Here is a 12418-nt window from a genome sequence, read left to right as displayed (position 1 = left end):
CTGAGAGAGGTGCCTTGGTGTGGATCAAATTCCTTTCCAGCAACCTTGGGAACAAATCTGCATACTTCATAGAAATAGGATCAATCTGAGTTCTTGGAGCCTGTTGTCGAGGTGGTTGTTGATATTGCTGAAACTGGGGTTGATAACCCGAACTTTGAACAACATTTGTGGCAGGCATAATAGTGGCAACAGGGTGATAAGCCGGATACAGTGGTTGAGGTTAACTTCCAACCACATTCATTTCCTGGTCTTCCTCTTCTGAACCATTAGTGGGAACAATTTCTTTGATCAAATGTCCTTTTCGAATCCAATCTTCAATACGCATGCCCGCGGTCATCATATCCGCGAAATCGCCAGATGCACTTGCAAGCATATGCTCAAAATAGAACGAATTCAGAGTTTCCAGGAAACTCTTTCTCTCCTAGAGGTGGACGGACTTGTTCAGTGACATCTCTCCAACGTTGGGCATAAGCTTTGAAGGATTCATTATCATTCTGAGTCATGGCCTGCAGTTCCTTTCTGTTTGGGGCCAAGTGCAAGTTGTAGTTATATCGCTGAACGAAAGCCTCACACAAATCACTGAAAGTTTTGATATCATCCTTGTTCAGACCCATGTACCATATCAGTGCAGCACCAGTCAAACTATCTTGGAAACAGTGGATAAGGAGTTCATCCTTACCTACTTGAGCAGACATCTTTCTCACGTACATTACCAAATGAAGCTCAGGGCAAATATTCCCTTTATACTTCTCGAAATCAGGGACCTTGAATTTGGGTGGTATCACGACATTGGGAACCAAGCAAAGATCATAAGCATTTATCCCAAATAGTTCTTTCCCACGAAGAGCTTTCAATTCCAACTGTATTCTGTCAAACTTTTCTTCCAGTTCAGCTATCCGGTCATATGCAACCACATTTTCTGAGTGATAGATTTGTTCATGGTCCCGCTGAGCAGCATGAATCAAAGGAGCTGAGTAGGTCATAGTAGCTTGAGGGATCAAAGGGCCCGATTGAGGGATATGCTTTGTCTGTTGAACAAAAGGAGTTTGACCCTTAGAGACACCAGGACGGAATACTTCACCAAAACTTAAAGGTGTACTCCAGAGATAATCTTCCAGCATTGCATGTTGAGGAGTACTAGCAAACACTGTTGAACTCAAGAGCAAAGACAAGATGGAGATTTTCGACGGAGTTTGCAGCAGCTGGTCAACAATTTTATAATCGCTCTTCTTGATGAGCCTCAGAATTTCGTCCAGGTTAGACTCTTCAATGGGCTGGCCCGTGGGGCTGGCATTCTCTTCCTCAAGGTCAGCCATGTTTCTTCTCTTGTACAATCTTGTCTGATGAACTCTATCTGGTTGGTGAATCTTGCGAGCACGAGCCACCTTTCAGACTGCGGCAGAAGAACCAGGAGACAATGAGCACGGGAAGCCATTTGTGACCGATGAATGATGCATATGATGCATGATATGCAAATGCGAAAAGACTCTTTTTTGTCAGAGGACTTTGTCAAAGTGGTTGTGAACATCATAGAGAAACACGGTTTTATTTGAAAATCTTGAGCAAAACTAAAAGTTTAGTTGAGATGGTATTACTTGGTGTTCACATCCGTGATGTTCAAAAGATGACTTGTCTAAGTCCTCCGATAAATGCATGGGAAAAAGTTTATGCATGTATGCATGTATGCATGAATGCATGATTATGTTCAAGTTCGGAGAAAACATGGTGGGTTGAAATTCAAAGTCGAGGAGTCATGGGTGGACACGGTGTCCGGTGAAACTAGGGCTTTAGGAAATAGTAACCGGGTTCTAAAAAGGTTCCCAAGTTGCAACCTCTCCGACGTATCTCATGGTGTCACGAGACAACACTCGCTCCATGATTATCCGTGGAAGGTCTAACTTGAGTGTAGTATCGCGTGACGACTAAAACTCGAGACAACACTCGGTTTAGCCTCCGCACTACGTCCTAGAAAATGGCCATGGATGGGTTTGGTTATCTACGGTCCATAGCGTCATAGAACAATTAGAAGTAAAGTGCCTAAACGCGACAACACGCGCCGACAACATCACCTCCAAAATGCCTCAGCTATGTGGGATTGATCGCATAATCCAAAACACGAGGCAACCCCCGGAATGAATTGTCGATTATATCCCTCCTAAATCCTAAGTTCACTCAGCCCGGGTGCAGGACTTTTGATATTCTCACCCCACATGTTTGCAAGAAATTAAACATTTATTCACATAGGAAAGCAAGTAAAAGAAACAAGTAAAAAGAGCGCAAGCGTGGAAATAAAGACTAGGCGTAACTCTCGAATCTCCCCAGTGAAGTCGCCAGCTGTTTTACCTTGGTTTTCGGGTGTCAAACATTGATTACGTTTGAACCTTTTAACCGGTGATATCTCATTTTTTCTTGGGAAGGGAAAAAGTAAGCAAAACCCTTGAGAATCGAGGTCCGGGAGTTGTTTTCGCTACGGGAAGGTGTTAGGCACCCATAACGACTATAGTATCCTATAGGAACCGTCTTTAATTTCTACGCGCGCACTTTATTTTTAAATGCTATTTTGAAATGTTATTTACACCTAAAGTTTGCTAAATGAAGAATTGGAGGGAGAAGACTGTTTTTGGATTTTTATTTTAGTTGAATTGAAGGAATTTTGATTCCTTGCCTACGTACCCGTTTAAGGGATCAAATCCTCCGTAGTTCTCTTCCAAAAATGTTTTTGTTTTTGTTGGTTGATTTTAAGTTTGAAAATGGAGTTTGAAGAATAAGAGAGAGGCCTCAAGGGCATGAGATTTATGAAATTGTGAGGTTGAATTAGTCATTTGCAAAATGTGGTCTAAACATGATTATTTTTCATTGGAATTTGATTAAGAAAAAGAAAAGAAAAATACAATGGGATTTTGATCCCAAGGTTTATTAGGAAAATAGTTTGAATGATGCTTGTTCATATTTTTTGGAAAATTGATTTTTCTAAGTATGAGTCTTAGGCATTCATCTAAACATACAATCCTAAACATACATCTAAACATGCATATTCTAACTATGTAGTGATGTGTGTGCATGTGTCGGTGCTTGTGTCGGTGTACATCATTAGAGTCCATTGTCCTTTACATCATTGGCCTAGATACATTCTATGGTCTTGCAAGGAATTTAAATTGCATGAAAGTAAAATATTACAAGAATTCCTAAATCTTTACATTCTAAGTCTTGGTACAAATTAAATTGCAAGAAGATAGAGGTGAATATGAGATGAGATGGGAATGCTTATGAAATGAGGAACAAAAGGGTTAGTGATAATAGGCATAGTATGGTAGGAAAAATTGACAAGGAAATAAAGCATGGTAACATGATAAAATAGCAAAGAAAGATGACAAAATATACCTAACAAAGTACCAAAATCCCAAGCAAACAAAAGACCTATAACCCTCACATTATAACATTTTTTAAAGAGTTTTGGGGTCAGCCCTAATATGAGAGTTACAAGAAAATCATAAGCCAAAGAATCATGATATGAAATTAGGCCTATTTGCACTTTATTTCCATATTAAAATGACAAATAACTTGCTAACTAAGCAACCAATTATCACCCATTCAAAACAGCACTAAACACTACATATTATGCAACAAATAACACTCTAAGATCATCCATCAAGTACCAATTATCATGAGCCAAAATGTTGGAGCTAAAATGTGCAAAAAAGCTTCACAAAATATGATGAAAAACAACACAAATCATTCACAATTTTACATGCACTTTCCCTAACAATTTTCAACATGCAAAAGGTCACAAGAAACAAGTCTTAATCACTCAAAACAAATGTAAAAGAAATCGCAAGGTTTTTACAAGTTTTTAACAAAGTTTTTCAACAAAAATTAAAGAAAAAAACAATAAACCAAAGTAAAAATAATTCTCCAGTATTTCTTGATCAATCTTGACATGTAATATGTCAAAATTGATCAAAAAGTACAAAGAAAATTATAGGAATTTTTTAGGAATTTTTAAAGGACTTTTTGAACATGCAGGGGTGCAATTAGCAAAATATAACACACATACGCAGGAAAGGGGGGTGAATATAGCATACTGGAAAAAAAGCAAGAAAAACGTTGGGCTTGGGTTGAGCTGGAGCGAGTTAATGGGTTATGGGCATGGGTCATAGAAATGGATAGTGGCATGGGTTGGTATATAAGGATTCTTGCTAGTTTTTTTTGATCATTTGTTACAAACTAAGAGAAAAAAAACGTGAATTCCCTCTTCTCCTCTCAAGTTGCAGCGCCCAGCCTCCTTCTTCTCCGGTGAGGCATCAGTTTTCCGGCACGGTGGCCGGTGGTGGCACCACCGTGCCGGAGTTTTCAAAACTCCACTAAACTTAAATTTTTTTTCATGTTTCCAATCCTCTCTCCTTCCTCTATTCGATTCCGAAATTGGATTTTCAAAAAGAAGCTTCAATCTTTCTAGATCTTACAATACAAGAACGAAAAAAGAAGCAAAAAGAATCACCTCAAGTTCTTGCGGTTTTGGCTCAAGCTTTTCTTTTCCTTCCTTCTTCGAATTTGCCTTGGTTTGAATGCTTAGGAATGGCTTCAATTTTCTCCTTCTTCTCCGATCCGAATTTTAATTCTACTCCCTGTGATTTGCGTTCAAAATGATGTGATTTTGTGAATTGATTGAAGCTTTTGATTGTTGAAGATGAAGATGGAAGTTGAAGGTTTGGTTATGGAGAATTGGTGAAGGTTGAAGATGAAGTTGTAATGGTTTTGTGGTTGTTTATGGTGGTTATGGAGGTTAGAGGAGTTAGTTAGGGTGGAGGAGAAAGTTTGTTGTGGTGGTTTGAAAGTTGGTTAGGGTGGTGGAGTGGTGGAGAAAAAGTGGTTATGGTGGTAGTGATGAGTGGCCACGTGAAAGAGAAGAGGGAAAGAGGAAAAAATTGTTTTGTGATTTTTTTTGTGGAATTTGCAAAAAATGATTGAATAATTCATTGTCGACTTTGACTTGACTTTGACCCATTTATAGATGATGTGGTAAGCATTGGACCAATTGGAATGAGACATGTGGCACTAGACTTGTAACAAACTCTTAAGGACCAATAGCATTTGGACACATGGCACTTGGACTCTAACAAACTTAAAAGGGATTAAAATGTAAATAACAAAAGTGCGCGGACTAAAATGAAAATTAAAACTAAAATTGAATTGAAAAAAGTAAATTGAAAATTAACGTAAAGCGAGACGATTAAAAACAACAAAGCAGATTAAAATGAAACAGAGATATTATGTGAAATGACCAAAATGCCCCTGGAGACTTAAAACGACTAAAAATGACTCAGATGAAATTTTAAAATGGATTTTTAACAAGGGATTAAAGCAAGAGTTTATACAAGCGAATTAAAAGACTCAGAGACAATTTTTAGAATTTAAACAGGGCTTTTAACACATCAAAAGTCTAAAATGCCCCTAGGGGCAAAACTGACTCAAAATGACTTCAAACGCAATTTTTAAAGTGGATTTTGACATGGAATTGAAATGAAAACTCATTCAAGCCAATTGAAAGACTCAAACAAATTTTTAAAAGATTGAAAGGAATTTTGACATAGGAAATGACTAAAATGCCCCTAGGGGCTAAACTGACTAAAAAAGACCCAACTGATATTTTTTGAAATGAATTTTGACATGAGATTGAAACAAGGATTTATACAAACCAATTTAAAAGACTCAAACAATTTTCAAGGATTAAAATGAGTTGAATGCAGGAAATGACTAAAATACCCTTTCATGTAAATTTTGCAAGTAATGTTGAAATAAAATGCAGAGAAAGATGCAATTGATCAGAGACATTTCAAATGACTTGAAATGCAAGATAAGAAGAATTGAGTTAGTATTTTTAGGTCCAAAATTAGGGTATAACAGCTGCCCCTATTTAAGTTTCTTTGTCCGGGGAGTCAAGAGACGAAGTCTTAGAGTTGACGGGACGAAGATACTTAAATATTAACATTTGCACTGCTTTTGGACATAAAAATACGTTTTTAGATTTTCAAAAAACATGAATGCCATGCAACATTTCATTTATGAATGCAAGACAATCGAACCGGAATCTACGGGCTGTGTCACACCACCAAGGGATTTATAGACATCAAGGTAGAAAGAACGGGCAACAAATAGACAGGTACAAGCTGTTCTTTGGATCGAACTTGCCACTTGACCGAGAGATACAAACAAGAAACAGGTACAAGCTGTTCTTTGGATCGAACTTGCCACTTGACCGAGAGATACAAACAAGAGACGGGTACAAGCTGTTCTTTGGATCGAACTTGCCACTTGACCGAGGAAATACAAACAAGAAACGGGTACAAGCTGTTCTTTGGATCGAACTTGCCACTTGACCGAGGAAATGCAAACAAGACACGGGTACAAGCTGTTCTTTGGATCGAACTTGCCACTTGACCGAGGAAATACAAACAAGAAACGGGTACAAGCTGTTCTTTGGATCGAACTTGCCACTTGACCGATATCACAACATGTAAGTTGGTGCAAACTGTTCTTTGGATCGAACTTGCCGTTTGACCGGAAACATAGACATATAAGCAGGTACAAGTGGTTCTTTTTGGATTGAACCTTGCACTTGACCAGTAACAAGATACAAATTGAAAGTCTGGTTTAACAAGATACCAATTGAGGGTAAATTGTCATTGACCTGATTCGAAAATAGACATGACCATTTTTGTTGGCCCAAAAGTAAATTGACATTGATTTGAACTGAATTGACAGTTGAAATTGACATCAACATTGACATTGACATTGACATTGGCATTGACATTGACATTGGCTTGGAAATTGAAATTGACATTGACATTGACATTGGCATTGACATTGACATTGACATTGACATTGGCATTTGACATTAACATTGACATTGACATTGGCATTTGACATTAACATTTGACATTGACATTGGCATTTGACATTAACATTGACATTTGACATTTGACATTGGCATTGACATTGACATTGGCATTTGACATTAACATTTGACATTGACATTGGCATTTGACATTAACATTGACATTTGACATTTGATATTGGCATTGGCATTGACATTGACATTGACATTGACATTGACATTGGCATTTGACATTAACATTGAAATTGACATTGGCATTTGACATTAACATTGACATTGACATTAACATTGACATTTGACATTATCATTGACATTGACATTAACATTGACATTGACATTGACATTGGCATTAACATTGACATTGACATTGGCATTAACATTGACATTGGCGTTTGACATTGAATATTGACATTTGACATTGACATTGGATATTGACATTTGACATTGACATTTGACATTGACATTTGACATTGACATTGAATTTGACAGTTGACAGTTGGATATGCAACATGTATGTATGGTATAGCAAGATTATTGGATGTATGAGCACATAAAATGCATGATTATGCATGTATGAATGCTTGAAATGCATGATTGGTTTGTAACTTGGCAGATAAATTTCACAGAGACAGGCAAGACATTGGAAGATTGGGCACGTAGTGGCTCGCGCTGCAACATATTCACAGGGGAAAACCTCTTTGGAGAGACCGTCGTTGGGGGACGTATCAAAACCATGGCTGAGGGCAATAAAACTTGTAAAGGAAAGACCCTTGGAGGGTTCTTGGATACAAGTCGCCGTTGCTAGGCGTGTCAGTGCCGGGTAAACATTGGATGTTCGCATCTGTGGTCAATGCTTTTATATTCTTTTCATTTTTCATTTTCAAACCCCATTTTTGCCTGAACCGCCCTTTCGGGTTTTCGATTCACCGGGGAATAGATTCCTTTTATTGCCCCATTTTTGCCTGAATTGCCTTCATAGGTTGTCAATCAGCGGGGTGCTCATTTTTTGCCTAAGCCGCCCTTTCGGGTTTTCAACTTAGCGAGCTTTTCATTTTCATTTTTCAATTTTTCTTTTCATTTTCATTCTGTTTTTTCATTCTTGCCATCGACCACAGATCGTCCTAGGGAGTAACCTGCTTGTACCATGTATTGAAATAGACATTGACATTCATTCATTCATGCATGTTTCATTGAAATGTACCCCGTTGCTCAGGTTTGCTTTCAAAATAGACAGAAAAAGATTTTTCAATTTTCAAAGATGTTTGTTTCAGACATTGACATTATCAAATAGAAAGAAAATGTTTTGTATATATCATTGAAAATAGAAAGAAAAATATAGAGTTTCAAACAATAGAAAGGCTCAAATTGATGTAGAAGAGTGAGAGTCAGCCAAAGGCATGACTTCACGGATTTACAAAGCTTGGAAAATGGTAATTTTATTGGTTGGTGATACATTGAACACGATGACCGCTACATTTCATAGAAACTTTGAATTCACAAGTACAGAAGCTTCTGATGAAGATGATCGTTGACAGTTGCAGATGCCCCAAGAGGTGATGGTGATTTGCTAGATATAGTTACTCGTCTTTTATCAACCTCATTTTTGCATGAACCGCCCTTTCGGGTTTTGTATTCATTTTTTTTGTCCCTAACTTTTGCCTGGATCGCCCTTTCGGGTTTTCGATCCACCGGGAAGCGCATTTTTGCCTAGGCCGCCCTTTCGGGTTTTCGACCTACCACGCTGTTCTTTTCTTTCTAGACAAAGTATTTCTTGACTATATCGGCATTAACAGGATTTGGGAGTTCAACACCATCCATGTGTGTAAGAATCAAAGCACCACCAGAGAAAGCCTTCTTGACAACATAAGGACCTTCATAGTTAGGTGTCCACTTGCCCCTTGGGTCGGGTTGCTGACTTATTCTTCTTTTCAATACAAGTTCGCCTTCCTTGAATTCTCGAGGTCGGACTTTCTTGTCAAAAGCATTCTTCATCCGCACTTGATACAACTGTCCATGAGTCATAGCGTCCATACGCTTCTCTTCAATCAGATTCAATTGATCGTACCGACTTTGACACCATTCAGCCTCAGTTAACTTTGCTTCCATGATTACCCGAAGAGATGAAATCTCCACTTCCAAAGGGAGAACTGCTTCCATACCATACACAAGAGAGAAAGGAGTTGCCCCGGTTGAGCTGCGCACTGTAGTGCGGTAACCATGCAAGGCAAAAGGTAGCATTTCATGCCAATCTTTGTAAGTAGTGACCATCTTCTGAACAATCTTCTTGATGTTCTTGTTAGCGGCCTCAACTGCACCATTCATCTGAGGTCTATAAGGAGAAGAGTTGTGATGTTCAATCTTGAATTCTTCACATAAAGCTTGCATCATACTATTGTTCAGATTGGAACCATTGTCAGTGATGATCTTGTTGGGAACACCATAACGACAGATGATGTTATTCTTGATAAACTTGACAACCACTTGCTTGGTCACATTTGCATAGGAAGCAGCTTCAACCCACTTGGTGAAATAATCAATTGCCACTAGAATGAAACGATGTCCATTGGAAGCTTTTGGTTCAATTCTTCCGATCATGTCAATGCCCCACATAGAGAAAGGCCATGGGGAAGATATAACATTGAGGGCGTGTGGAGGCACATGAATCTTGTCAGCATAAATTTGACATTTGTGGCATCTCTTAGCATGTTTGTGGCAGTCACGCTCCATAGTTATCCAGTAATAGCCGGCTCTTAACAATTTCCTCGACATAGTGTGGCCCGAAGCATGGGTCCCAAAGGTACCATCATGTACATCATGCATCAACTTCTCAGCTTCTTGTTTGTCAACACATCTCAGCAAGACCATGTCATAGTTCCTCTTGTATAGGATTTCTCCGTCCAGAAGGAATTTGCTAGCCCATCGTCTCAAGGTCTTTTTATCTCTATTAGAAGCACCAGGTGGATATTCACGATTCTGCAAGAATTGTTTGATGTTGTGATACCACGGCTTTTTATCATTCACACCTTCATCAGCCTGATCTGGCATATTTTCAATGGTAAACACATGAGCGGGTCTATCAAGACGCTGCACTTTAATTACGGGCACATCATTCCAGTGATTCACACGAAACATGGAGGACAAAGTAGCAAGAGCATCAGCCATCTGGTTTTCATCCCGAGGGATGTGATGCAGCTCGACCTTGGTAAAGTATGTCAACAGACGTCTTGCATAGTCACGGTAAGGAATCAGCTTCTCATGATGAGTCTCCCATTCACCCTTTATCTGATTAATAACAAGTGCAGAATCTCCATAGATGTCAAGATGCTTAATTCTCAAATCCAGGGCTTCTTCAATGCCCAAGATGCATGCTTCATATTCAGCTATGTTGTTTGTGCATTCAAAAGTTATTCGAGCGGTGAAAGGAATGTGGTGCCCTTGTGGAGTTACAATGATGGCTCCAATCCCTTTACCATAAACATTAACAGCTCCATCAAACACCAATCCCCATTTGCTATTGGGATCTGGCCCTTCATTGATCAGTGGCTCTTCACAGTCTTTCGCTTTCAAATACATAATCTCTTCATCAGGGAAATCAAATTTAATTGGCTGGTAATCATCAAGAGGTTGACAAGCAAGATGCTCAGCAAGGACACTTCCTTTGATTGCTTTCTGAGCTTTGTACACAATATCATATTCAGACAATAACATTTGCCAACGTGCAATCTTTCCAGTAACAGCAGGCTTTTCAAAGATGTACTTGATTGGATCCATTCGGGATATCAACCAAGTTGTATGATTCACCATATAATGACGCAGGCGTTTGGCAGCCCAAGCTAAAGCACAACAAGTCTTTTCAAGCATTGTATACCGAGTCTCACAGTCGGTGAACTTCTTGCTCAGATAGTAGATGGCATGCTCTTTCTTACCAGTCTCATCTTGTTGACCGAGAACACAACCCACTGAATCATCCAACACTGACAGATACATAATCAAAGGCCTTCCTTCCACTGGTGGGACAAGGATAGGTGGTTCCAACAGGTATTCTTTAATGCTATCAAAAGCTTCCTGACATTCATCATTCCACACGACAGGCTGATTCTTTCTTAGCAATTTGAAAATTGGTCCACAGGTGGTAGTCATGTGAGATATGAATCTTGAAATATAATTCAGACGTCCGAGGAAACCTCTGACTTGCTTCTCAGTTTGAGGGGCCGGCATCTCTCTGATGGCTCGAACTTTGTCAGGATCAACTTCAATGCCTCTCTGGCTGACAATGAAGCCTAGCAACTTTCCAGATCTTACACCAAATGTGCATTTATTAGGATTCAATCGCAGCTTGTACTTTCTCAATCTTTCAAACATCTTTTTCAAATACACAACATGCTGCTCTTCATCACTTGACTTCACAATCATATCATCGACATATACCTCAATCTCTTTGTGAATCATATCATGAAACAGAGTTGTCATACCCCTTTGATAGGTAGCACCAGCATTTATCAAGCCAAACAGCATCACTTTATAACAGAACGTTCCCCACGGAGTGATGAATGACGTCTTTTCTCTATCTTCGGGAGACATTCGTATCTGATTATAACCAGAGAAACCATCCATGAAGGAGAACACTTTGGATTGAGCAGTACTGTCAACAAGCACATCAATATGAGGCAAAGGGAAGTTATCTTTTGGACTGGCTTTATTCAGGTCTCTGTAATCAACACACATTCGAACTTTCCCATCTTTCTTTGGTACTGGTACGATGTTGGCAATCCACTCAGGGTATTCAGCTGTCATGAGGAAACCTGCATCAATTTGCTTTTGTACTTCAGCCTTGATCTTAAGAGCCATGTCTGGACGAGACCTTCTCAATTTCTGTTTGACAGGAGGACATTCAGGTCTTGTCGGTATCCGATGTTCCACAATCTTGGGATCTAAACCCGGCATATCTTCATAGGACCATGCAAAGACATCTGGATAATCATGGAGGAGCTGAATAATCATCCTTTTCACTTCTGGCTCAAGTGCAGCACCAATCTTGATCTCTCGCTTGTTCTCTTCAGTACCCAGGTTGATGAGTTCAATCTCTTCCTGGTGAGGCTGAATGGCTCTTCTTTCCTGCTCAAGCAGTCGAGTGATCTCATACGGTATCTCTTCATCGTCATCCTCATCTTCAGCTTCATATACAGGGAATTCAAAATTTGGAGGAACCATAGGGTCACTGTGTTCAACGGGTTTATTATGGTTCAATCTGCATAATATGATTGGGATGATTTTAGAAAAAGTTTTTCATGTAGATTTTTGAAATTAATAAGAAAATAACGAATGTTTTGGTTTTTTCTGGCATTACCATTATTTCCAAGAAAAAGGCACTAAAAAGTAAAAACAAAGAGTCGTGAGAAAGACGACAACTTTTATTGAAAACGGCAATGCCGAAACAAACACGCCCTTACAATGATATCACTTTCGCCTTGGGCAGAGCGAAAGGATTGTTATTTTGAAAACAAAGAAAAACATGAGCAACAA

General features: G+C 39.1%; 1 protein-coding gene across 1 annotated transcript; it reads right to left on the bottom strand.

The window, feature by feature from the left end:
• Positions 1 to 377: 377 nt before the first annotated feature.
• On the bottom strand, positions 378 to 1121 carry LOC146915008 (uncharacterized). Its single transcript, XM_085721196.1, has one exon. It carries the CDS (start codon positions 1119 to 1121, stop codon positions 378 to 380), a length of 744 nt encoding a protein of 247 aa, XP_085577322.1.
• Positions 1122 to 12418: the final 11297 nt, after the last annotated feature.

The sequence above is a fragment of the Medicago sativa genome, chromosome 6 (genome assembly GCF_051527215.1).
Source record: "Medicago sativa cultivar Bolivia chromosome 6, Bolivia_mono, whole genome shotgun sequence".
NCBI classification, from domain to species: Eukaryota; Viridiplantae; Streptophyta; class Magnoliopsida; order Fabales; family Fabaceae; genus Medicago; species Medicago sativa.
This window is presented reverse-complemented; position numbering and strand designations above follow the sequence as displayed.